Here is a 25,468-nt window from a genome sequence, read left to right as displayed (position 1 = left end):
CCGGGATTTTGACCCAACACTAATGAGTGAATAGTAATACAGTTTCAAGTTAGGATGATTTAAGGTTTGAAGGGGAACTTGCAATTCCTTCAGGAAGCAAGGTGGCGAGCACGTCCATGTCTACATCAATGGTGCTGAGGTGGAGATGGTCGAGAGCATCAAGTTCCAGGGAGTGATGATCACCAACAATCTGTCCTGGTCCACTCACATTGATGCGATGGTCAAGGGAGCACAATAATGCCTCTACTCCCTCAGAAGACTAAGGAAATAGGGCATGTCTGTAAAGACTCTTACCAAATTTTTATAGATGTGCCATCGAATTCAGATACTAGCATGGCAACTGCTCTGCCCAGGACTGTAAGAAACTATAGAGTTGTGAACACAGCCCAACCTTCAACACACAAACCAACCTTCCATCCATTGACTCCATTTGCATTTCCCACTGCCTCATGAAGGCAACCAACACCATCAAAGACCCCTCCCCACCTCAGTTATAATCTCTTCCAACCTCTTCCATTGGGCAGAATCTATGAAAGCTTAAACACACGTACAAATAGATTCAAGAACAGCTTCTTCCCCACTGTTATTAGACTTCTGAATGGTCCCTTCAAATTTCAAACTTAATGTTGATCTTGCTCTTTGTTAACCTTCTCTGTAGCCATAAGATTGTATTCCTTGCTCTGTTCTATTGTCCTAATGCACTTTGTATGGTATGATCTGCCTGTACTGCATGCAAAACAAAACTTTTCACCGTACTGAGGTACGTATGACAATAATAAACCAAATCAAATCAAATCAAGAAAATCACTTCAAAGTATAGACTAGGCTGCAGTCCAATTTCTCACTGAAAGACAGTACCTCTTACAGCGCAACACATTCTCTGCACTCTACCTAATGTGGTCATTTAGATCACCTGCCCAATATATTGTCAAGTGTAAACTCCCCTCCCAGAGTGACGGACCATCGATGAAGTAGAGCAGGCACACACAGGCAAGGAGGAAGAAAAACTACTTCAGGAATTGTCATCCAGCATCAGTGGGCGCACTGAGACAGGGTTGGTTTTGAGGGGGATGCCTTGCGAATATAATAGGGGCAGGGGGGTCTGACAGGCATAAACAGGGCAGAATGGCTGTCCAACCCACTCCCCAAACCCCAACTAATATGGTTAAAAATATATTAAATTAAGAATGAAATTGTGACATCAAGTACTTTTTTTTTTATTCTGGGCTCTGTTCTATTGTAACTACAATATGCATTACCGTTCCTGCCTTCAGGCTTGATTAGACATGTAATCTCGTGTGAAAGGGAATGAGAAGGGAAAACAAAAGGATAAATGAGCTCTTCACTGCTAAAGTGCGCGGCCGCCATTAAATTAATTGCCTCCATTCATGTGTGTCGTCCATCAGATGTTATAATGCCTGGACTTTCACAAAGGCAAACCAAACTTCCCTCTCTTAACTCTTAAACTGCCTGCTCCCTGCAATGTGCTCTGCTCTCTCCTCCCCAAACCTGCTTCGAATCATACCTTTCCAGGTAAAGGATGTCGATGCAAGGGAATTGAACCCTATTTATGCCAAGTGTGGGTGCAGCAGGAGAAGCCTGATAGGTCGGTAACTCTGTATTCTAACTCTTCAACCAAAAGTGCTGCCTTGTGTATTTCTGTGACATGGAGATGCTGACGTGTGGTGGACAAAGTCAGAAGCCACAGGTTACCAGACTATAGTCCGATAGGTTTATATTGAAATCACAAGCTTTCGGAGCACCGCTCCTTCGTCAGGTGAAAGCTGTGATTTTTGTGAAATTTGTGATTTCAAATAAACCTGTTGGACTATAATCTGGTGTCGTGACTTCTGACTCTGAGGTTTTCCAGCATTTCCTGTTTTTTTAGAATGGATGCAATGCAGCCTGAAGCAAAGTAAGTCTCCTGCCAAACAATCACCTCTCATTGTATCCAAACAGAATCTGTCTAAGATCCTTCGGGTGGTCACTGTCTCTCTCGAAGGATGGAACCAAGGTATTGACTTAAGGCCAGCTTTCTGCACTCAGTCAACAGAGCCATGGAGGAGTTGATCAGGGCAAATAGGTTCCTTCACCACTACACAGAAACAATCAAATTCGGATCAGGAGTAGGCCTTTCAGCCCTTCAAGCCTGCTCTATTATCTAACATGATCATGGCTGATCATCCAACTCTGTAGCTGTTCCCACTTGCCCCACCCATACCCTTTGACCTCTTCATCTCTGAAAGCTATACCGAGCTCTTTGAAAACTTTCAACCGTTTGGCTTCAACTGCTATCCCCAATCATCAGAGATATCTTTTCTGCACTAACCCTGTCTCACCATGTTAGAATTTTGTAAGTTTCTATGAGATTATCCCCCAACCTCCCCTCCCGGTTCTTTTAAATTCCAGTGAATATGATCCTAACCCATTCAGTCTCTCTTCACAGCCAGCAGAGTATCTATTTAATATATTCTCAAGAAATAAGCATCAATAGCAAAGCTGCCTGTGCTTAGTTGCTGAGGAGAAAGTGGTTTTGAACTTTCTCCTTGAACATCTGTAGTCCTTCTGGTTGTGTGCAGCCACAGTGCTATTAGGCATGGATTTCAGGACAATAAACAAGTGACTGATTTACATCCTAGCCGGGATGGTGCGTGATTCAGAGTTTAAAGAGTGCTTTGTGCTTGTCATGCTGTGGCGGGGGGGGGGGAGGGGGGGGGAGAGTTGGTTAGCTCGGTTGGCTGGTTTGTTATGTGGGGTGACACCAAAAGTGTGGGTTCAATTCCCTCACTGCCTGAGGTTACCATGAAGGACTCTCCTTCTCGATCTTCCTCCCCTCGCCTGAAGCACGGTGACTCTCAGGTTAAGCCACCACCAGTTGTTTCTCTCTCTCATGACAGAGCATTCCTATGGTCTGGGAAGACTATGGTGGCTTTTGCATGTTTGCATATTTAATGGTAATGGTTTGATAATCAATCACTCATCAGGGGACACTTAAAACTGTAAAACACATTTTAAGTTATGAAGCAGGGGTGTCACAGCAAAGCAACTGGATTCTGTGAGTGTAGCTTCCAAAAACAAAGCAGGAAGACTGATTAAGAGCTTATGCTCAAAATGTAGATCCTCCTGTTCCTCAGATGCTGCCTGACCAGCACGACACTTCTTGACTCTGATCTCCAGCATCTGCAGGTCTCACTTTCTCCTCGATAAACTGACAGGCAGTGTCGGAGCCACATATACACGCAGCACAAGGCATCCTTGAAGGTTTCCTAAAGGGAAGGTTCAAATACAGAGGGACCTCGATTATCCGAAGGACACATTTCGCTCGGTTAATCGAATTCCAGATAATCAAATGCCGGATAACATAGTTTAGCCGAGCATTGGGACCTTGCGATGCTGCCAGATAATCCGATATTCGGATAATCGAATGCTGGGTAATCGAGGTTCCTCGAAACAGAAGAATCTACTGCAAAGCTAAAAGAGGCAAAATTAATTGCATCGACAGAGCTGCAAATACATGGAAACAAAACCATATGCAATCCAGTCTTAGCTGCATATGATCCTGACTTGGAGCTATATCATCATGGTGGTTGTAGGGGCATGGGGAGGAGTTCTGTGCTCAGAGACACACCCAGCACCTAGTCAGGGAACCTGGCCTCAAGAATGACCTGGAGCTGCTCAAAGTCATCCCTTGTCCAGCAACTCTCTCTCCCTGAACCATGTGACTGGCACCCCACCCTCATTCAGCTGTTGCCTGGATCCTTCTCTCATCCTGACCCCCTGCTGGATGCATTCTGGGCTGCTGCTGGCATTAGGACTCTAATTGGCCAGCAGCTCTCATTCGGCAGTATGTCCAATCAGCCCTGGGTTCCTCCTTATTCTCTTGCTGTACAATATTCCAATCTTTAAAATAGACAACAGCATGAAGAACCCAGTAGAGATGGTTTGAGGGCCACAATGTCAGATCCAACGCCAAACTGATGGTGTACAGAGCTGTGGTGGTTCCTACCCTCCTATACGGCTCTGAGACGTGGACTGTCTACAGCAGACACCTCAAGGCCCTGGAGCGGTTCCACCAACGATGCCTGTGCAAGATCCTGCCAATCCACTGGGAAAAACAACGCACCACAACAGTGTCCTCGACCAAGCCAACGTCCCCAGCAGCAAGGCACTGACCTCCCCTTGATTGTCCATGATTGTCTGGGCACGTCATCCCCATGACCTACATGAGACTCCCTGAGCAGGTGCTCTACGTCCAGCTCCAAAACGACAGGCCAGCCCCAGATGGGACAGAGAAAGTGCCTCAGAGATACCCTCATGGCCTCAGTGGGGAAGTGCAGCATTCCCACAGACGCCTAGGAACCACTGCCCCCAGAGCATCCAAAGTGGGGGAGGAGCACCTGGGAAGGCATTGGCTCTGAGTCTTGACTCGGAAAAATGCAGAAGCCGGGGGAATCAGCATAAGGAGCGATCTGCCTCACCTATGTTCCACCCACCCCCTTCCATGACCATCACCTCTCTCCAGTGTAACAGAGCCTGGGGTAGCTGCACCAGTTTGTACAGCCACCTACAGACTCAACCTGAGAGTGGTAGAGACTCATCCCTGTCAGTGAGGGACCGCTGATGATGATGATGATGATAATGATGATGGTGATGATGAGGTTTGTCCATGCTGCTCTTGATGTACAGGGCACACACATTCTGCCAGTTTTTCTTCAGCAGTGAAGCCAGGAGGTTGATGGCCAAACAAATGTTGTATACCAGCTCCTCCTCAGTTATTTTAATGTGACTGCCAAGCACAGCACCTCCTTCATGTGGAATTTGATGGTTTGACTTCATCCATTTTGGTCAGCATGTTTTCGCTGTGAGTAAGGCAGGAAGAGAATTTTACCAGCCTCATCACTCCTGGACCCAGAATACAAGAAATCTACTTAATAAAGGCAAGGAAGGCATCATATTGCTTTGCCAGCTTCTTGACCATTTTCTTATGCTTGTTCAGCTTCTTTCAAGCTTCAATATCCATATGAGAGACAACATCAACCGCACTTTAACACAGCAGCACATACATGGGAACACAAACCTTCCCAAGGTCCCATCCAAGCCACACAATATCCTGATTTGGAACTACACCATCTTTATTTCTCACTGGGTCAAACTCCCTCCCTAACAACACTGTGTGGGTGTCCCGACAGCAGATGGACTGCAGCCATTCAAGAAGACAGCTCACCACTGCCTTAGGAAGGGGCAGCAGAAGATTGGCCCTGCCAACAACGCTCATCACTATAAGGCTCCAGTTCACTACTCACCGTAATGGTCTCAGTCTCCTCCTCCTGGAGGATAGATTCTGTGAGATAGCAACTCTCACTGTGGGAACGAAAGACTGAGGTGGAGTCAGAACAATTAAAAGGAGGCTCCTGATCTTTTCTGTCGCCACGATTAAAATTAATGACTGAAAAATTGGGATTGCATGAAAATCAGGTATGATGACCTCGGAATCTGATTTCCCAATCCTGCATGTCTGTCAAGCAAGACTCCCAGCTCCCTTGCCAAATCTACCTTTATATTCCTCAATTACATCACGCTCCATAAATGCTTCCAGCTGTCTCTTGAATCATTTGTGTTGTTCACTTTAATGGCCTTTCCCTGGTAACATATTGCATTAGTCCTTGGATTAGAGGGTTCTGTTTGACCTCCCGACTTGCGGAATAATTTTCATCTGAATAACATCAATGCGACTTGATTTCAATCAATAGAATACATCCATTTAAAATCATTTCCAAAGTGCTCATGTATAAAAAGAAAAGCTTTGAACATAATCATCATATAAAAATAATGCATTTGCATTCATCCACGCACATGGTTGCCATTTTACACTCTAATGAAGTCTAATGCAATGGGTTTGAACATGTTCTAACATCACTTCGTTCTTTCCTTCAGATTTCTACAAGTGTAGCAGAATAAAAAAAAGCCTGATATTCAAACTTGAGAAATGCCTTTCATCCAGATCCTTGCATTCTCCAATTGTTCGGTTTTCTGAGTTTTAAAAATATAGGCCCATTAATCAGAAAACAATTGCAAGAACACCCACTCCCACTCTTTATTTAAAGTTGGATCTCCTTCTCATGACTCCTTACTACTTTTTTATCAAGCTGCACTTAAATAAACTCCTCATCCTCCTCCACTCTATCACTTGTTTGCCGTCCCAACATTGTACAGTCTTGTTCTCTAACTCACTGCTTCTCACAATTCCAGAATAGTTGAAGTCCTGCGGCAAAAACAGATATTGCTGGAAACTGACCTAATTGAGGTTTATAAAAACATGAGGGATATGGATAGGATAAATAGACAAAGTCTCTTCCCTGGGGTGGGGGAGTCCAGAACTCGAGGGCATAGGTTTCGGGTGAGAGGGGAAAGATATAAAAGAAACCTAATGGGCAACTTTTTCATGCGGAGGGTGGTACGTGTATGGAATGAGCTGCCAGAGGAAGTGGTGGAGGCTGGTGCAATTGCAACATTTAAAATATGTTGGGAGGGTATATGAATAGGAAGGGTTTGGAGGGATATGGGCCGGGTGCTGGCAGGTGGGACTAGATTGGGTTGGGATATCTGGTCGGCATGGACAAGTTAGACCAAAGGGTCTGTTTCCATGCTGCACATCTCTATGACTCTATGAACTCTCAGCAGGTCTGGCAACATCTGTGGAGAGAAATCAGAGTTAGCATTTTGGGTTGAGTGACCCTTCCTCAGAATGGAAGTAGGTGATCGTTCTGAAGGAGGGTCACTGGATCCAAAACGTTAACTCTGATTTCTCTGCATAGGTGCGGCCAGACCTGCTGAGATTTTCCAGCAATTTCTGTTTTTGTTTCAGATTTCCAGCACCCACAGTTATAGAGTCATACAGCTCGGAAACAGACTCCTCAGTCAAACCAGTCCATGCTGACAATAATCCCAAACTAAACTAGTCCCACCTTCCTGCATTTGGCCCGTATCTTATTCATTCCTTATTTATATGCTTATCTCAATGTCTTTTAAATGTTGCAACTGTATCCAGTTCTCTGGAAGTTTGTTCCACACACAAATCATTCTCTGTGTAAAAGAAAAACTGCCCCCAATGTCTTATTAAAATTTTTCTCCTCTGACCCTAAAGAAGTGCCTTCTAGTCTTAAATACCCCCACCCTAGGGAATAGACACCTGCTATTCACATGATCTATACCCCCCATGGTTTTACAAACTTTTGTAAAATCACTCACAGTTTCCTCGGTTCTAGTGTGAAATGTCCCAGCCTATCCAGCCTGTTGGCTTCATGTGTCATAGTGTGTTGTATTCTCATCTCTCAAGAGTCACAGTCTGGAGACTTCAGCACAAATTTCAGGTTGAGACACCCAGTGCAGGAATGCAGGGGCATCTCTGAAGGAGCACTGTATTTTCAGAGGTACACTACTGAGGAGGACTGTACTGTTGGACATGATTTGGAGGATCCGGTGTTGGACTGGGGAAGACAAAGTTAAAAATCACACAACATCAGGATATAGTCCAACAGGTTTATTTGGAAGCATTAACTTTCAGAGTGCTGCACCATCATCAAGTGGTTGTAGAGTATAAGATCGTAAGACACAGAGTTTATAGCTCATGTTTACAGTGTGATGTAACTAAAATGATATATTGAAAAAGACCTGGATTGTTGAAGTCTCTCATCTTTTAGAATGACCATGTTGGTTTTAGTTCTTTCGAATGTAAATCCCAGAATTTATTTAAAGTTACATTCCAAGTGACCTTCAACAATAGGTGCCATGTCTGCTCAGATAATGCATTGAAGGTGTGAGGTTAAAGTCTATCTGTTTGTCCCCCAGTCTTCAGACTGAGGCTCCCAAGCACTGAGGATGTCACCTAGACAGGGGACGAAACGTCTGCAACACAAATTCCCAGCTCGGTGAACAGAACCACAACAAACACTGATTCTATTTCTAAAAAAGGGATTTACAGAATCTGTAAACGTTTGCTATAAATTCTGTGTTTTACGATCCTATACTCCACAACCACCTGATGAAGGAGCAGCACTCCGAAAGCTAGTGCTTCCAAATAAACCTGTTGGACTATAACCTGGCTTTGTGCGATTTTTAACTTTGTACTGTTGGAGGTACAATACTGAGGAGCACTACATAGCTGGGGAATTACTAAGGAGCACTGCACCATTGGAGATAAGTTCTTCCAGTTTTTTGTCGAGTTGAAATCCTCTACTCACTCTTCTCCTTCCTTGCACCGACCTCAAACTTTTAAGACTAATTACTGTCACCTAACCACCATGAGAAACAACAAACTACATTTACATAGAATATGCCTTCAATACAGAATAACACCCCAAAGTGCTGCCTAGGAATGTTATCAGTTTGATTCTTGGCCTTATAAAGAGATTTATACATAATTACTGGCTATATTCTAGTAAATCTAGGGGGATCAGATGTGAAAGTGGAGTCCATGGCAACGATCAATCATGACATTATGAATGGCATTTAGGATTCAGTGGCCATGTAGTTTGTTTCTATTTCTCATGTTTCATTAAGATGTTAGGGGAGGCAGTGGCTTAGCAGTATTATTGCTGTTCTGTTAATCTAGACACCCAGGTAATGTTCCTAGGACCTGGGTTTGAATCCTGTCATGGCAGATGGTGGGATTTGAATTAATTTTAAAAAATAAATCTGGAATTAAGAGTCTAATGATGATCATGAATCCACTGCCAATTGTTGGAGAAATCCATCTGGTTCATTAACGTCCTCTAGGAAAGGAATCTGCCATCCTTACCTGGTCTGGCCTACATGTGACTCCAGACGCACAGCAATGTGGTTGACTCTTACCGGCCTTCTGTGCAATTAGGGATAGGCCATAAATGTTGGCCTAGTCAGCGATGCCTTCATCCCATGAATAAATAATAAAAAAGAAAGCCCGAATGCTTTATCAAATAATATAATTTGTAAGGACTTTCTTAAAGCAAGAGAAAGAAGTAGTGAGGCAGCGAGGTTTAAGGAGGAACCCCCCCCCAGATGAGGCCCATGCTTCTATTGGGTCTTACATCTCCCACCTGGAAAAATACAAAAATGTCAAATGCCAAAAGATAATTGGTCAAGCTTATCACATGGCTCACTTCTGCTCGCTTGACACATTTAACCTCACAACTTCAATGCATTGAAGAATATCTTCAATGTTTGTGTCTTTTCTGAAAGACTTGGGAGCTTGAGGGATTTTCATTTCCCATTGCCATCTGGTCAATCAGATTTGAGCTAACCAATCTATACCCTTCAACACTTGCCCAATAAATTGAAGCGATTATTTGAAGATTGGCATTTTGTACTTGACCTGATTGTGCAAAGTGAACAGCTTCAAGAACATGTCCCTCTTTTCAGCAACATTGAACGATTGTACTACCCAATAACTACTCCCAACTACCTGGTGTTTTCTTGTTTGACTGTCCTCCCGCTCCATGATTCTCTATCTAGATAGCTCATTATTTAAAGAAAATGGTCTGGAGGAAAAGTGGGACATTTGTTTAGTTGGGAAAGAAGAGTGGAAGATTATGGATTCAAGTCACAAGGGAAGTATCAATTAATTCGAACCTTGCTTTTTCTTTGTTCTCATTCCACCACACAACATATTCCTGCTTTCTGACAAAAGATCCCACAGATAGCTAAATACCTGAAGGTTCCTCTTCAATATTGGGTGACACATGCACATTCACAGAACTGGAAACCACCAACAAATTTGGTAGTTGTAGGAGGGACCCCAAGGGAAATGGTGAAGCAATAATCAGAAGACACCAAAGATTTGCATTTCTCAGCCTGAAGCTTTAGCAAGGAGATTGAGAGTTAAGCTGAGAAGGGACACAATTACAAAATTCTGTGAAAAACCAGTCAGAGTAGGGTTCTGCACGATGACTAGAGATTGCTGCGTGAGCAGAATGCACAAGGATTTGGTTTTGTGAGCAGATCTGAACCAGCATGCAGTTGCTTGATGGAGTTGGCACTCTGTAGTTTGGCAGAGGCAGTCAAGGTACCAGACGCAGCTGGTACTCGCTTGACAGCAGGTCGAACTGACTGCAATTGGATGAGATTGGCAGACAAGGCGTTTGGCTGAATGGGCAGCATCAGCAGCTGCAGTTGGCACCTATTACCAGAAGCACCACAATCATCAGATGCCATTGGCACTCCTGCATTTGACAGTGATATCACCAGACACAAGGTGCCTGATAGCAACAAAAGTTACACCAGATGCCGTTGGCATAAATGGCACACATACTGTGCACCAAGTGGTGCAAGTACAAATGCCACAGTGATCATGTGAGAAACTGGTCTTTCACATGGCCTGCAACATATCAACATTTGTTGTTTAAACAGAGAAATAAAGAAAGTCCATAATTCACATTTTGCACATACCTCCTGTATTTTGTAACATTCCACAGAACTTAAACAGAAGCAATATTTGAAAAACAAAACATTCCCATTGTTAGGTAAAGTACTAATTGATTAGCAGTGAATGTTGCAACAGTTGCTAGTAAAACAATACTTGCATTTCTATGGCACCTATTAAGAACAACTTTTAAGTAGAAAGGCAAACTTTGAGATAACAGTTGAAAGAATGACATGTCAAGGTTTCATATTTTAAAACAAATGATTTAAAATGCTCTTTATGTGGACAACTTATACTTTAAAGTCCCCATTGAACTTTTAGCATAAATCATGGTGATACATTACCTCGCCCCTTAAGTGGGAAATACATCATTTGAAAGTGAATCAAAAATCATTCCCAGCTCTCAATGGCTTGCTTCCTTTATTTTAACTAGCCGAGTGAGTAGTTTGTGAATTCAGAACAGATTCACTATGTGAAAGTTACATTGGTGATTTTTTTCCCACTTGTCCGACTTTCCTTGGTTTCTTGAATCCTTATGAACTTGGTCTCTTTAATCTGAGCACAGTGAAAGACTGGCTGACTCTTCCTCCTCCTGTTTTCTCTCTTTCAGGTGACTACACAGCCCAAACCAACTGCTATTTGTGTGTCACAAAATCATTGCTTTAGATGGAAGTGTCATTAGAGAGAGAGAGATAATGAGCATTGAACTTAATCTGAAGCCATCACTTCTCAGGCAATGAGCATCGTTGAATAAAGTCTACTTGGTAACCTCAGCCAGTATTAGAACGGAAACCATGCCACAGGCATCACCAGTTGTCCAGCTAACTGAGCTAACTGATCCTCTATACATATGTAAATATATACAGAGGGAGAGAGAGAGAAAGTATTATTTTAATTGTGCAAATATTATTCATGGCCAAAATATCTTCTGGAAAATCCTGCCAGAAGTGTACTGTAGTACAACATCATTATGGAATAGCTACAGGATTAGCTCAGAATGACGATCTTCCTCAGACCCATTTAACTTTCTCAAATGTCAACACTGCCACATTGGTATTACACAGCATGGTGGCTCAGTGGTCAGTACTGCTGCCTCACAGTGCTAAGGACCTGGGTTCAGTTCCACTGTTGGGTGACTGGGTGGGAGCTTGCACGTTCTCCCCTGAGTCAATACAGGTTTCCTCCCACAGTCCAAAGATGTGCAGGTTAGCTGGATTGGCCATGCTAAATTGCTCCTAGTGCTCAGGGATGCGCAGGTTCGGTGAGTTAGCCATGAGAAATGTGGGGTCACTGGATGTGGGTGGGATGCTCTTCGGAGGGTCAGGGTAGCCTCATTGGGCTAAATGACCTGCTTCCATGTTGTTAGGATTCTATGATACACCTTTTAGCTGGCAGAACCTCTGCTGAATGCTTCAATCCCAATGTGATGCGATCACCATATCAGATTAGAACATCCTTTGGTGCTCTCTGTCCAAACACCAGTGTGGTTTTCTGGTCAGTTGGTACTGCCTCGGTTATGGGCTCACTTGCGTTCCAATTCCTGAAGCACCCAGGTAGACAAATCCAACCTTTGATAAAGAAGGACCTCAAATGTCATCATATTTTGACAGATTTAACAAGTCCAATTTCAAATAACCTCCCTTCCCATCTCCTGACTCCCTTCCCTTCCCCTTCTCCTCCCTTCCACTCCTCCCTGCCACCAACTGGATTAATTCCTCCCATTGACCAACCAGGTCATACCCTCTACCTGTCTTCACCCATCCCTACTTCACCACACTGCCACCGCCACCCCCTTTATCTGCAGCTCCCTCCACCCCCCCCCCCCCCCCCCCCCCACTCCTGAAGAAGGGTCACACCCAAAACATTGACTTCTCCACCTCCTGGTGCTGCCTGGCTTGCCTGACTGTTCTTCCAGCCTCCTGCTTGTCTACCTTGGATTCCAGCATCTGCAGTTTTTTTTTTGTCTCTATCTAAGGCATCAGACAGGACAATGAGAGGACAGAGGTCTCATGAAAATCTACGCTTGTTCTCCTGTTTATTTTTAACAGCTATTTTATTCCCTGTTTTTGACAGCTCTTTAATCCTGGATTGGATGATTAAGGAGCTCATTCATTGAAGATGGAGCCACATGTCCACTCCAACTCTTTAAATGTTCTGGCTGTATCCCAAACTGCCTCATTTGGATACTGTCCGCTGAAAGCAGCCATTAATTGGTGCAGCTGAAATATAATTTTAAGAGAGAGTTGTCTCATGTATGCGGAGGCTGAGAGAGTTGAACTCTGCTACATGAACTTGAATCTAACTCAAGTGTCTTCCCACCACTTGGCGTACTTTCGTCTCTGCACTGCACACAGCAGTTGCTACTCCGTAGATGGTGCCACACTTTCGGAATGACCTCATGGTGGATAATTTAAATTCACTGCTGGGAACAAAACCTTTAATGCTTTGACATACAAAGAAAGAAAGGGTTACATTTATATGTCACCTTTCACATCCTCTGGCGCATTTTACAGCTAATTTGTAAAAGTGAATTATGATTGTTTATATCATAGCAGCCTATCTGGAGACAGCAAACTTCTTTTTACTTATTCATTCACAGGATATGAGAGCATCACTGGCCAGGCCAGAATTTTATTGCCCATCCCTAATTGCCCAGAGGGCAATTAATAGTCAACCAGATTGCTGTGAGTCTGGAGTTACATGTCGGCCAGACCAGGCAGTTTCCTTCCCTAAAGGACATTAGTAAACCAGATGGGTTTTTCCCAACAAAGGAATGACAATGGCCTAGTGGTATTATTGATAAATTATCAATTCAGAAATCTGGGGACCTGTGTCTAATGATGACCATGAAGCCATTGTCGATTGCCAGGGAAAACCCATCTGGTTGATTCCCTGAAGGGTATTTCTGAGCATGATGGGTATTTCAAACAGCTGACAGTGAATTCATGATCATCATTTACTCTCTTACTTCCAGGTTTTTATTCAATTCAGTTCCCACTGTCTGCCATGAGGGAATTCAAACTCAGAACACTTCCTGGTTCTCTGGATTAACAGTCCAGGGATAATGCCACTAGGCCATCACTTCCCCTGCAAACAGCAACATGGCATTGACCAAGGTAATTTGTTTTTAATGGTATTTATTGCAGGATAAACATTGGCCTTGTGACCTCATGTTTCCTTCTACAAAACAGTGCCATGCTCCTTTGATGCCAACCTGAGAGAGCAGAATATCTTAAATGTCTTATTTGCAAGACAACATCTCTGACAGTACTCTGACAGTTGGATGAGAAGAACTGTTACCAAAAAGGAGTACAAATTTCATGACCTCTTCACCTTTTCTGATCATTTCTCTTTTGTCTACTCTCAAAGTAAGTTATACCACCATCCAGATGTTTTCTGATCATTTACCCAACCTCAATGCAGTACTCTCAACTTTAGCATCACTTTCCTGCATGATCCCTTCATGTCATTAGTATCTAAACATCCATCAATTTCTGTCTAAAACATGCTCAATGATTTACCTTCCACAGCCCTCTGGGGCAGAGAATTCCAAAGATATGCCACTCTCTGAGGGAAGGTATGACAAATAGACAAAGTCTTTCCCTGGGCTGGGGGGATCCAGAACTAGGAGGCATAGGTTTAGGGTGAGAGGGGAAAGATATAAAAGAGACCTAAAGGGCAACTTTTTCACACAGAGGGTGGTACATGCATGGAATGAACTGCCAGAGGAAGTGGTGGAGGCTGGTACAATTGCAATGTTTAAAAGGCATCTAGGTACATGAACAGGAAGGGCTTGGAGGGATATGGGCCGGGCGTTGGCAGGTGGGACTAGATTGGGTTGGGATATCTGGTCGGCATGGACAAATTGGACTGAAGGGTCTGTTTCCATGTTGTACATCTCTTTGACTCTGTGACTCTATCTCAGTCTTAAATAGTTAACTCTTTATTCTGACACAATGCATCCTGGTTCCAGACTCATCAGCCAGTAGGAACATCCATCTACATGTATCTTATCACACTCTTGATTAATTTTTTAAAAGTTTTAATGGCATTGCTGCTTATTCTTTTAAGTTCTAGAGAAGACAGGCCCAGTTTCCTCAATCTCTCCTCATAAGACAGTGCAGACATCCCAGCCTGGTGAACCTTCCTTGCAATTATAACCTTCCTTAGATAAGGAGACCAATGCTGAACACAATACTCCAAGTGAGGTCGCCTTGAGATTCCATACACCTGCACCAAGACCTCTTTACTCCCATACATAAATCCTCTTGTGATCAAAGCCTTCCTAATCGCTTGCTGCACTTGCAAGATCCCTTTGGACACAAGTCACTTTGGACACTGCATGTCACAGTCTGTCATTGAGAACTGGAGCATTACAATTACAGTTTCAGTTACAATTACAGCCACGATTCCTGCTCCTGACTGCAGTCCGATCTGCTGTCTTCCCACTGATAAATGACACGTCCAGGAAATTCTACCAAAATGTGCTTTATGCATTAAAATCCAAAAACAGAGTCGTAGAGTCATACAGAACAGAAACAGATCCTTCAGTCCAACCAGTTCACATCAACCATGTTCCTAAACTAAACTAGTGTCACCTGCCAGCATTTGGTCGCTATACCTCTAAACCTTTCCTATTCATGTACTTCTCCAAATGTCTTTTAAATGTTGTAAACTACCACTTTCTCTGGCATTTCATTCCACACACGAACCATCTTTTGTGTGAAAAAGTTGCCCCTCAGGTCCCTTTCAAATCTTTCTCCTCTCGCCTTAAACCGACGCCCTCCAGTTTTGAACTCACTCACCCTTAAGGAAAAGAGCTTTGCTATTCACTTTATCCATGCCCCTCATGATTTAATAAACCTCTGTAAGGTCACCTCTCCTACGGTCCAGTGAAAATAAAGGGAGAAGGGGCAAAGCTCCCCTTTTAAAAATTAAGCAATGACAAACCTGAAATCTAAAGCAAACATTGACATTTTGCAAAATAAAGGCCATGTAGAGTTGCTTCAATGTCATCAGATACACATTCATGCTCCATGCACTGATAGACAGAATTTAAATCATGAGCCATTTACAAGGTGTACAACTTATCATTTCTATCCTGTCACAAGCTTCAATCTCTGTACTGCCATCACCATGCAACATGGTGTCATTATCCATCAACTTGTGACTGTTGTCAATCAGCAAATGTCATGTTAACAACTTTGGTTAAAGGAATAAGGAAGCCAAAGGTTATGCATGATAAGAAAATTTTAAACTTGTACGTCTTACACCCAGTATATGGGTGAGCTTGTTTTATTGATGGCTCAGAAAGTATGGAATTTCTCATTTCCAAACGACGAAAGAAGCTGAGATAATTGCACCTTACAAAATGAATAGATTTTTGTTCGGTAATGCTACTGAGCAGTAGGAGTCAAGTGGAAATAAGGCACAGAAGCAATAATGTTAGTGAAGGAAAGAATATGACTGAGGGGCTGAAAGGTCTACTCCAACTCTCCAAAGGCATGTTAGCCACTGAAAAATATGTGCCAACCAGTAGACAGTTAAACATTATTTGAAGTGAGTAAAATCTCTATTTATGAAGCTAAAATATTTACATGCTGAATTAGAAACCTTGGAAGCGTAGTATTCTGACAATGAGGTGATATTTGTGCAGAGGTTGATGGGCTACAGGATACAAAGAGAATGGTCATGGATCACTCATGTAAGGCCTTTGTGTTTTGCTTGCCCGTACAATGACATGAACCACATGAGACTCTCTCCACTGTGTTACTGTGAAAGAAACCATGAACTCTCCAATTCACCCACTACACAATACTCTACAAAGCTTTTATTCATGAAGACACCACCCTCTTAAAATTCAAAAAACAATGACACGCCCCAGCACAATATCAAATTTATTTGTCATGGTGAGCAAATAAATTGTTACATTCCTTTGTTCATTTTTGATAACTTAGAGAATCTGTTTGATAACTAATGAAGAATTGACTAGGCTACTCATGGTACAATTGGAGGAAATAGCTTAAATGCGGATGATATAATCAAGGAAATTAATGTACATTCTTGCTGACATCTTCAGGGGGGTGGTAACAAATTTTCACTCGTGTATAGAGTAGATGAGTGAAAATGGACGATGGAACAGACGCTGAGGAATGAAGAAAGGGTTGTGAGCAGAAACTACCTGAAAACCGGGTCCATGCAATGGGCTTTAACAGGATGGAGCGACAAACTAAAAGGGTTTGATGGCAGCTTTTAAAGAGTAAGGTCAATGTGATTACCATTCTGGCCAAAGGAGAAATGGGGAGCCACAGAGGGTTAAAGTCAACAGATTACAGAACAACCTCGATTATCCAAACATCAACTATCCGAATTTCAGATTACCTGAGCAAGATCTCAAGGTCCTGTAAAAATGCTATCCATTATCCAAACAATCTGTAATCCAAACTCTCAATTATTCAAACAAAATACTCCCTGCCCATCTTGTTTGGATAATCGAGGTTATTCTGTATTGGTGCTGCAATGGAAGTAAGGTCCAAGGACGTAGTTGAGATTGGGAGAGTTTGAGGGAGATGTGGCAGGAGAAACGAAATTCAATGCTTTTGCAGATGGGAATTAATAATTGTCAACAATGGGATTGGATGGAGTGACAAACAGGACATGATCTTATAGCCAGGATGTTAACATATTGGCATTTTATGGAGGATTGGAACCGAGCATTGGAGAAATTGAATCTTGAAACTAATGGAAAGTTTGGCAGTGATGTTGAGGTTACGGTACAGCAACACTGAGTTAGAAATAAGTGGTTTTAGTATATGGATAGAATACAAGGCTTTTGAAACTCAGCTTTGGGTCAAAGGTAATGCAAAGATTTGATGCTGTGAATGTCAAAAGAAAGGAATGAACTCAGGAGGGCAGAGGTTCATAATTTTCCAGAAGTATTAACTGGTCGTAATGGAGCACGGTACTGAGGTGAACAAGATAACTTGGAACAGGATGGGATCACTTTCAAGTTTTACTGTATTTCTCTCCTGCGTTAGGGCATCTGTTTCTCTGAAGCTCGATTGGATGAATTCTTGTCTGATCCATGGCTAGCCTAATGGCACGGTTGAGGGAGGTGGTGGAGGGGTTGGCTAGCCCAATGGCACAGGTCATGTGTCGAGGACAATGGTGGAGGGATGTGACAGGGTTTACCTGACAATAGATGGCTCCATGGTTACAAAAGCGAACACTGAGTGACTGCAGGCAGGCACAACTGAGAAAAAACTGAACGTTGATAACAGTCAGGGAATGGGTCACACACCCATGATATCTTGTGGAAACTGCTTTGATCATGGCATCTGGCAGCTATCTTAGCTACTGATGTGGCCAGTTTACATTTCGACTCCACAGTGAAACTGAAGAGAGTAGCTCAGTCGGGATTTTAAAAAAAACACTTCAGCATTTCAGGTAAGTAATTATTAGACAATGTGAACACAATTCATGGTCAGCACTTTCCTGTAAGGCACAGAATGTGGGCTTGAGGAAACACAGCTCACCAAACAAGGTAAAAAAAGCAAAGAACCATGACATTGAATTGATTGTTTGTGTCAATTCCAGTGCTCTCACAAAGCTTTAAGTATTGGCATGGGTGTGAAAGTTTAACTGAAATGCAACACCTGTAGATTTCCTTCTGTCAAAGTTGGATAGTTTTGAGTTATATAACATTTGGGTAAAGTACATACAGTTACAGATCCATCCGAGCACAATTGTTTTAGTTGCTAAATTAACCACATCGACAGACACGAATATTGAATATTATCCTTTTACCGCAATGAAGACACTGAATCGGGTGAGTGGTGACACTGAGTGTGATGACACAATAGAGACTCGAAGTTCTTAAGGCGAGGCATTTAAAGCAAAATCTCAGACTGCACTTTAAACCAGAGCTTCCCAGGCTTAAGCCCTGAGTTCAATGCCGGCTCAACACATTCAGTTCCTAGCTCTGACTTCACGAGTGTTGAATTGGTATTTGTTCTTTGGGCAGATGAGACGGTCCACCTCACCATCAGACATGCTTGATGTCACTGATTGGCAAAGGTAGCAAAGGCCCAGGAAACAGTTAACCGGCATTCCCAAAGAGCCCAGCACAGCAGCTGAGACCAACATTAAATTCATCAGCCTTGATGCTGACAGCAATTGCTTTAACATTCTGACATTGGCAGAAAAAGAAAGATTATTTGCAAACAGCAACTCCTGGATTGTCAGTAAAAGTAACACATTTGTGTATTTGCCAATTGAGAGAAGGGACATTAAATGGGCAAATTAAATTGCACTTGGCATCGAATGCTATTTGTCAGTGATTTCAAGCACATGATTATCGATTAAATCTCTTGGCCAGCTAACTACACAAAACACAATGTGGTGACTTGTCAAAGCCAAGCGGCTTTAGCTGACGAAGGCCCATCTTAAAGGTACAAATCTCATTTTAAATTTGACCACTACCTCCTCGGCCTTCGCTGTCTGCAGGCTTCACCTGAATCGGGCGGTTCATCTGCAAAGAACAAGAAGAGAAAGGGGCGATTAGGCACTCCAGAGTGAGAATACTTTAAACAGAATTCCTAAGACTCCATCAAAGACCTCTTCTTTCCCTTTTCACTGACCAAGCAACAGAACACTTGAACACGTAAATTTCCAATTCACGGCGGATACCTGAAATCACCAAGAAGATGTCAAGAAAGGTTGTTGACCAAAACCAGTCAATGCAGGACCACAAACTAAAAACAGGGAATTATATTAAGTTAAATAATGCTCGGAACTTAATACTAGCAAATAACTGATTGCTCATTAATGTCCTTTAGGGAAGGAAACTGCCATCCTTACATGTCTGGCCTACATGTGACTCCAGACCCACAGCAATGCGGTTGACTCTTAACTGCCCTATGGGCAATTAGGGATGGGTAATAAGTGCTGGCCTGGTGAGTGATGCCCACATCCCATGAATGAATGAAAAGAAACAAACTCAGTTGGTAAATCTTAAGAATAATTTTCAACTGCAGGAAAACTCAAACTTTGTACAACATGGATTCAGAGGCAGTGAGAGATTCTCGGACCACCCAGTAGTTTGAAAATCTGCCGAGCATCCAACTCCAGGTAAATGTTCTCCTACTCAAACATACCTAGTAGATGCCAGTTCAATTCAGGTGTTGCAGACAATGCCAGGTTATGGGTGCAACTTACGACTTAACAGCGTCAGATATTGTCTCAGGAGCAACACTTGTGGCAGGCTAAGAGAATTGAATTTGAAGCGTCAAATATTCTCCCAAGACTGTGCAGGATGGCTGTTTCTCTTGCCCTAGGGGACGATGTGAGAGCAGAAGATGTGTCTCAGAACCATGGGCAGTCATTTAGGACTGAGACAAGGAGGAATTTCACTACCTGGCGGACGGTGAATCTTGACAATGCTCTACCCAAAGAGAATCTGCAAGTCATTGAATAAATTCCTGAATAGATTTTAAGATAGAAATGTAGAAAATAGGAGCCCTTCAGTCCTGCTCCATCATTCAACATGATCGTAGCTGATCATCCAACTCAGTACATGGTTCCTGATTTCTCCCCATACTCTTTGATCCCTTTAGACCTGAGAACTATGTCTAATTCCTTCTTAAAAGCATTTAACATTTTGGCTTCAACTACTTTCTGGGGCAGAAAATTCCACTCTTATCACTCTCTGGATGGTGATGAAAACTTCTCCTCATCCCGGTCCTTAATGGCCTATGCCATACCCCCAGACTGTAATCCCTGGTTCTAGACTTCCTGATCATCAGGATCATCCCTCCTGCCTTTACTCTATCTCGTCCTATTTACAGATTTCTTTGGGATATCAAAGTTGTAATGGGATGTTGTGGGAAATTGGGATTGAATGAGAAGATCAGCTGGTTGAATGGCTGAGCAGGATAATAGGGGCTGAATGGCCCACTGCTGCTCCTATCTCCGAGACGCTCCGGGGTATCTCCTCAGGTTCCCTTTTGTGCACTGCCCCCTACCAATCCCACCAACATCCCACAACAAACCTGACATTGTCTTTGTCATTTATGCCTGTTTCAGAACAATTGCCAACTTTGTGGCACATCAGTGCCAGCTGGACCCGGGACTGACCAACGCCTTTGAATAACCAACTGCAAAGATGCTTTTAAGGAGAATTCATCATTTCAAAACATGCAAGAATGCAACCAGATACCTTGCAAAGTAGTTCAAATGATGAATTCCTTTTCTTTGCTGTAGGACACGAGCCACTCGGTGACCTCCAGACAGCCTCAACATCAATCACTGGGCGAGGGGAAAACTCAGTCACTCCTGATGGCTATTTATTGGCCAATGCCACAGCCATGAATATGCCGATGGTGGAGAATAACAGGTTCAGAACGCACTGTGATGTTAATCGATATTGAAATGGCTCAAAAAAAGGACTTCATGATCTGAAGACACCCCAAGACTGTGGAGCCCAATTAAGTATTTCTGAAGCACGATTGCTATTGTAATGTGAAAAACAGAGCAGCCAATATAAACACAATATGTTGAGAAGCAACCATTGGCGAGAGCTCCTGGCAAGCCACTCTTGGTCTTCTTCAAACGTTGCCACAGGATCTATTATATTCACCTGAGAGGACAGAACGGTCCTTGGTTTAACATCTCCCCTGCAAAACAGTATCCCTGACTACAGTGCTGTACTCCAGCCGAAATGCTTGGTCTCATTTTTCTGGAGAAAGTGATGACTGCAGATGCTGGAGATCACAGCTGAAAGATGTGTTGCTGGAAAAGCGCTGCAGGTCAGGCAGCATCCAAGGAGCAGGAGAATCGACGTTTCGGGCATAAGTCCTGAAGAAGTGCTTATGCCCGAAATGTCGATTCTCCTGCTCCTTGGATGCTGCCTGACCTGCTGCGATTTTCCAGCAACACATTTTTCAGCTCATGTTTCTGGAACCGACATCCTGAGACTCAAAATAAGAGATGCCAACTGACTCATGCCTCCAAACTGGTACCCCCTGGTGGTACCCCCTGGTACCACCCCCGTTTTCACTGTCAACAGGGGTGGCACCAGGGGACTGGAGAGTGGCGAATGTTGTGCCCCTGTTCAAAAAAGGGAATAGGGATAACCCCAGGAATTACAGGCCAGTTAGTCTTACTCCGGTGGTAGGCAAAGTAATGGAAAGGGTACTGAGGGATAGGATTTATGAGTATCTGGAAAGACACTGCTTGATTAGGGACAGCCAGCACGGATTTGTGAAGGGTAGGTCTTGCCTTACAAGTCTTATTGAATTCTTTGAGGAGGTGACCAAGCATGTGGATGAGGGTAGAGCAGTGGATGTAGTATACATGGATTTTAGTAAGGCATTTGATAAGGTTCCCCATGGTAGGCTTATGCGGAAAGCCAGGAGGCATGGGATTGAGGGAAATTTGGCCAATTGGATAGAAAACTGGCTAACCGGTCGAAGTCAGAGAGTGGTGGTAGATGGCAAATATTCAGCCTGGAACCCAGTTACAAGTGGAGTTCCGCAGGGATCAGTTCTGGGTCCTCTGCTGTTTGTAATTTTTATTAATGACTTGGATGAGGGAGTCAAAGGGTGGGTCAGTAAATTTGCAGATGATACGAAGATTGGTGGAGTTGTGGATAGTGTGGAGGGCTGTTGTCAGCTGCAAAGAGACTTAGATATGATGCAGAGCTGGGCTGAGGATGGCAGGTGGAGTTCAACCCTGCCAAGTGTGAGGTTGTCCATTTTGGAAAGACAAATAAGAATGCGGAATACAGGGTTAACGGTAGGGTTCTTAGTGAGGTGGAGGAACAGAGGGATCTTGGGGTCTATGTTCATAGATGTTTGAAAGTTGCCACTCAGGTGGATAGAGCTTGTAAGAAGGCCTATGGTGTATTAGCGTTCATTAGCAGAGGGATTGAATTCAAGAGTCGTGAAGTGATGTTGCAACTGTACAGGACTTTGGTTAGGCCACATTTGGAGTAGTGTGTGCAGTTCTGGTCGCCTCACTTTAGGAAAGATGTGGAAGCTTTGGAGAGGGTGCAGAGAAGATTTACCAGGTGTTGCCTGGAATAGAGAATAGGTCGTACGAGGATAGGTTGAGAGTGCTAGGCCTTTTCTCGTAGGAACGGTGAAGGATGAGGGGTGACTTGATAGAGGTTTATAAGATGATCAGAGGAATAGATAGAGTAGACAGTCAGAAACTTTTTCCCCGGGTGCAACAGAGTGTTACAAGGGGACATAAATTTAAGGTGAAGGGTGGAAGGTATAGGGGAGATGTCAGGGGTGGGTTCTTTACCCAGAGAGTGGTGGGGGCATGGAATGCGCTGCCTGTGGGAGTGGTAGAGTCAGAATCTTTGGTGACCTTTAAGCGGCAATTGGATAGGTACATGGATGGGTGCTTAAGCTCAGACAAATGTTTGACACAACATCGTGGGCCGAAGGGCCTGTTCTGTGCTGTATTGTTCTATGTTCTATGTTCTAAACTGACTGGAGACATGGGTTCAAATCCCACAATGCCAGATGTTGGGATTCAAATTCAAGAAATATCTGGAATAACAAGCTAGTCTGCGACCATCTCCCCACCCTTGATGATTGTGAGAATCTGCCGGGTTCAAGAATGTCCTTTAGAGAAAAAGTGACTCCAGACCCATACAGAATGCCTACCGTGCAAAAAAGGCCATTCGGTCTATTGACTCTACACCAACTCTCCGAAGAGTAACCCCCCCACCCCCCAATTAACCCAATATTTATCACAACTAATCCACCTTTGGGCTGTGGAAGGAAACTGGAGCACCCATACAGACACTGGGAGAATCTGCAAACTCCACACACACAGTTACCCTCAAAGATGGGAATTGAACCTAGGTTCCTGATGCTGTGAGGCGGACTGCTAATCACTGTGCCATCCATGCCACCCACAACAATGTGGTTTGATTCTTCACTACCCTCTGGGCAATTAGGGATGGGCACCATCCTAAAAACAAACTCAAAATCCATTAGTCAGCTTCAGCAAGCATCAGAGTAAAGAAATTTCTTTTCCACTAAATCATTTTCTGCATATGTGAGGGCTTCGTATTGCAATTAAAGTGAAATCTTTCTTTTTGGCAACTTTTAATATCCGGAACATGGACACCCCCCACCAATTCACCATACCCCACATAATAGCTTCATCTATCATAAATTCTTCACCTTAAAATTAATCTTCTCCTTTTAATGGCCTGTGTTCATCCAACACTCCTCATTCTCGAAAGTAAATAATTCATTCAGAAATTAATCCTGACTGAGAATTACCTACTGTGTAAAATAAGTCCTCAGAAATGGACTGTTCAATCAAATATCCTGGTAAGTACAGTGTTTCCAACAGAAGAGACTCCCTGCATCTGTTATATCCACATGCTCATAGTTATAAAAATAAGTTAGCCTGATAACGAAGCAGTGATTCACAGAATCTCAGAATTGTTAAAATGCAGAAGTAGGCCATTTGGCCCATCTTGTCTGTTCTGGCTCTTCAAATGAGCAATGCGCCTATGGCCTAGTGTGGCACAGTGGTTAGCGCTGCTACCTCACAGCAGCAAGAACCCAGGTTCAATTGTACCCTCAGATGACTATCAGTGTGGAGTTTGCAGACTCTCCCCGTGTCTGCAGTGGTTTGCTCTGGGCACTCTGGTTTCCTCCCACAGTCAAACAATATGTAGCTTAGGTGGATTGGCCGTGGGAAATTGTCCGTCGTGTCCATGGATGTGCAGCCTTGGTAGTTCAGCCATGGGAAAGGCAAAGTCACAGGGATGGGGTGGGATGCTCTCTGGAGGGTTGGTGTGGACTCAATGAACCAAATGGCCTGCTTCCATACTTCCATTTTATGTCTTTGCCTGATAAACCTGTGTACTCTTCCCTTTCAGATGATAAACGATTTCTCTCTCAAGCATTCGATGGAACCCACCTTCACCACACTCTCTGGCAACTTAAACCACTGACTGCATGAAAAATATTGTTCTGTGTTTGCATCATTTTGCGAATTACTTTGAAAGATACAATTATTTGTTTCTAGTAAACTTGTTTGCTATAAAACATAATTCATTTACTGGTGGTATTCGCTTCTCATCTATGTTGCAATATTGACATGCACCTTTGAAAATGTGTTTTGTTATACATACTTTTGAAAAATTCAGTGGATGGAATTGTGAACATGTTCAAGGCAATGGGGAAAAATTTTAATGTGACAAAACATCTGGATTTGGGTTGGATGGGAGGTCAAACTGTATCCTTAACTCAGCTGACTTCCATTTGCAGGTTTGAATGGGCACGATGTGGACAAAGCCAGAAGTCACATGACACCAGCTTATAATCCAACAGGTTTAATTGAAATCACAAGCTTTCAGAGCGCTCCTCCTTTGTGAGGTGAAGTGCAGTCCACTCCACTTCACCAGATGAAGGAGCAGCATTCTGAAAGCTTGTGAAATCAGATAAACCTGTTGGACTATAACCGGTGTCGTGTGACTTCTAGGTTTGAATGGAGGCAGACCATAGGGGTTTTGACTAACTAACTTGTGGGAGGCATGTTGCCACTTTGAATACAATAACGTGATTTGAAACCTCTTTTTTAGGTCCTATTGAGAAGGGCTGGGAAGCCAAGCAGTAAAATTAAGGTGCAGCGAATATTTTCATTCATCTCCTGGGTGCAGAGTACTTGTGCAAACTACCCTTCAGGAACTAACTAACAATCCAATCTTTCCAATATCTCTTGACTTCCCCACAAATCCTTCCATCTTTTCCCCTCCCCCAGAACATTGATTTCCCCCAAACTCCTGACTCCTAGCAACCAGGTCTATCCTGTCAGCCCCAGAGGTGAATCTTTTCCCCTAGGAATTGAAAGGTCCCCTTTTCTCTGGGATTGAAAACTCCCCAATCTTGTCCTCTGGCCTCTTCCATATTTTAAACTAGAACCCAAGTTTTTCCATCAAGTGTCACAAAGCTAGTCCTTTTTTTGTTAAAATCTGTTCCTTGGCTCAGGGATACTCTATCCTTGATTTTTCTCATAGGGGTAATAAACCAGGCTGGGCTC

At 43.3% G+C, this 25,468-nt stretch overlaps 1 protein-coding gene across 10 annotated transcripts in view; it reads right to left on the bottom strand.

Annotated features, from left to right (window-relative positions):
- Positions 1 to 25,468, bottom strand: part of celf6 (CUGBP Elav-like family member 6) — an 867,956-nt gene that overhangs the window by 256,017 nt on the left and 586,471 nt on the right. For all 10 annotated transcript variants that reach the window (XR_006309810.2, XM_043680229.2, XM_043680223.2 and 7 more), the window contains exon 3: positions 18,878 to 18,926. Coding sequence is in view for 9 of the 10 variants with exons in the window: in XM_043680229.2 (XP_043536164.1) it covers positions 18,878 to 18,926 (49 nt within the window). In the remaining variant the exon portion in view is untranslated. The remainder of the gene's footprint in view (positions 1 to 18,877; positions 18,927 to 25,468) is intronic.

Source organism: Chiloscyllium plagiosum, unplaced genomic scaffold (assembly GCF_037043375.1).
Source record: "Chiloscyllium plagiosum isolate Xiang-an unplaced genomic scaffold, Cpla_swu_hap1 HiC_scaffold_42, whole genome shotgun sequence".
Taxonomy (NCBI): Eukaryota; Metazoa; Chordata; class Chondrichthyes; order Orectolobiformes; family Hemiscylliidae; genus Chiloscyllium; species Chiloscyllium plagiosum.
The sequence above is the reverse complement of the archived record's forward strand: the minus strand, read 5'-3'. Positions and strand labels throughout refer to the sequence as shown.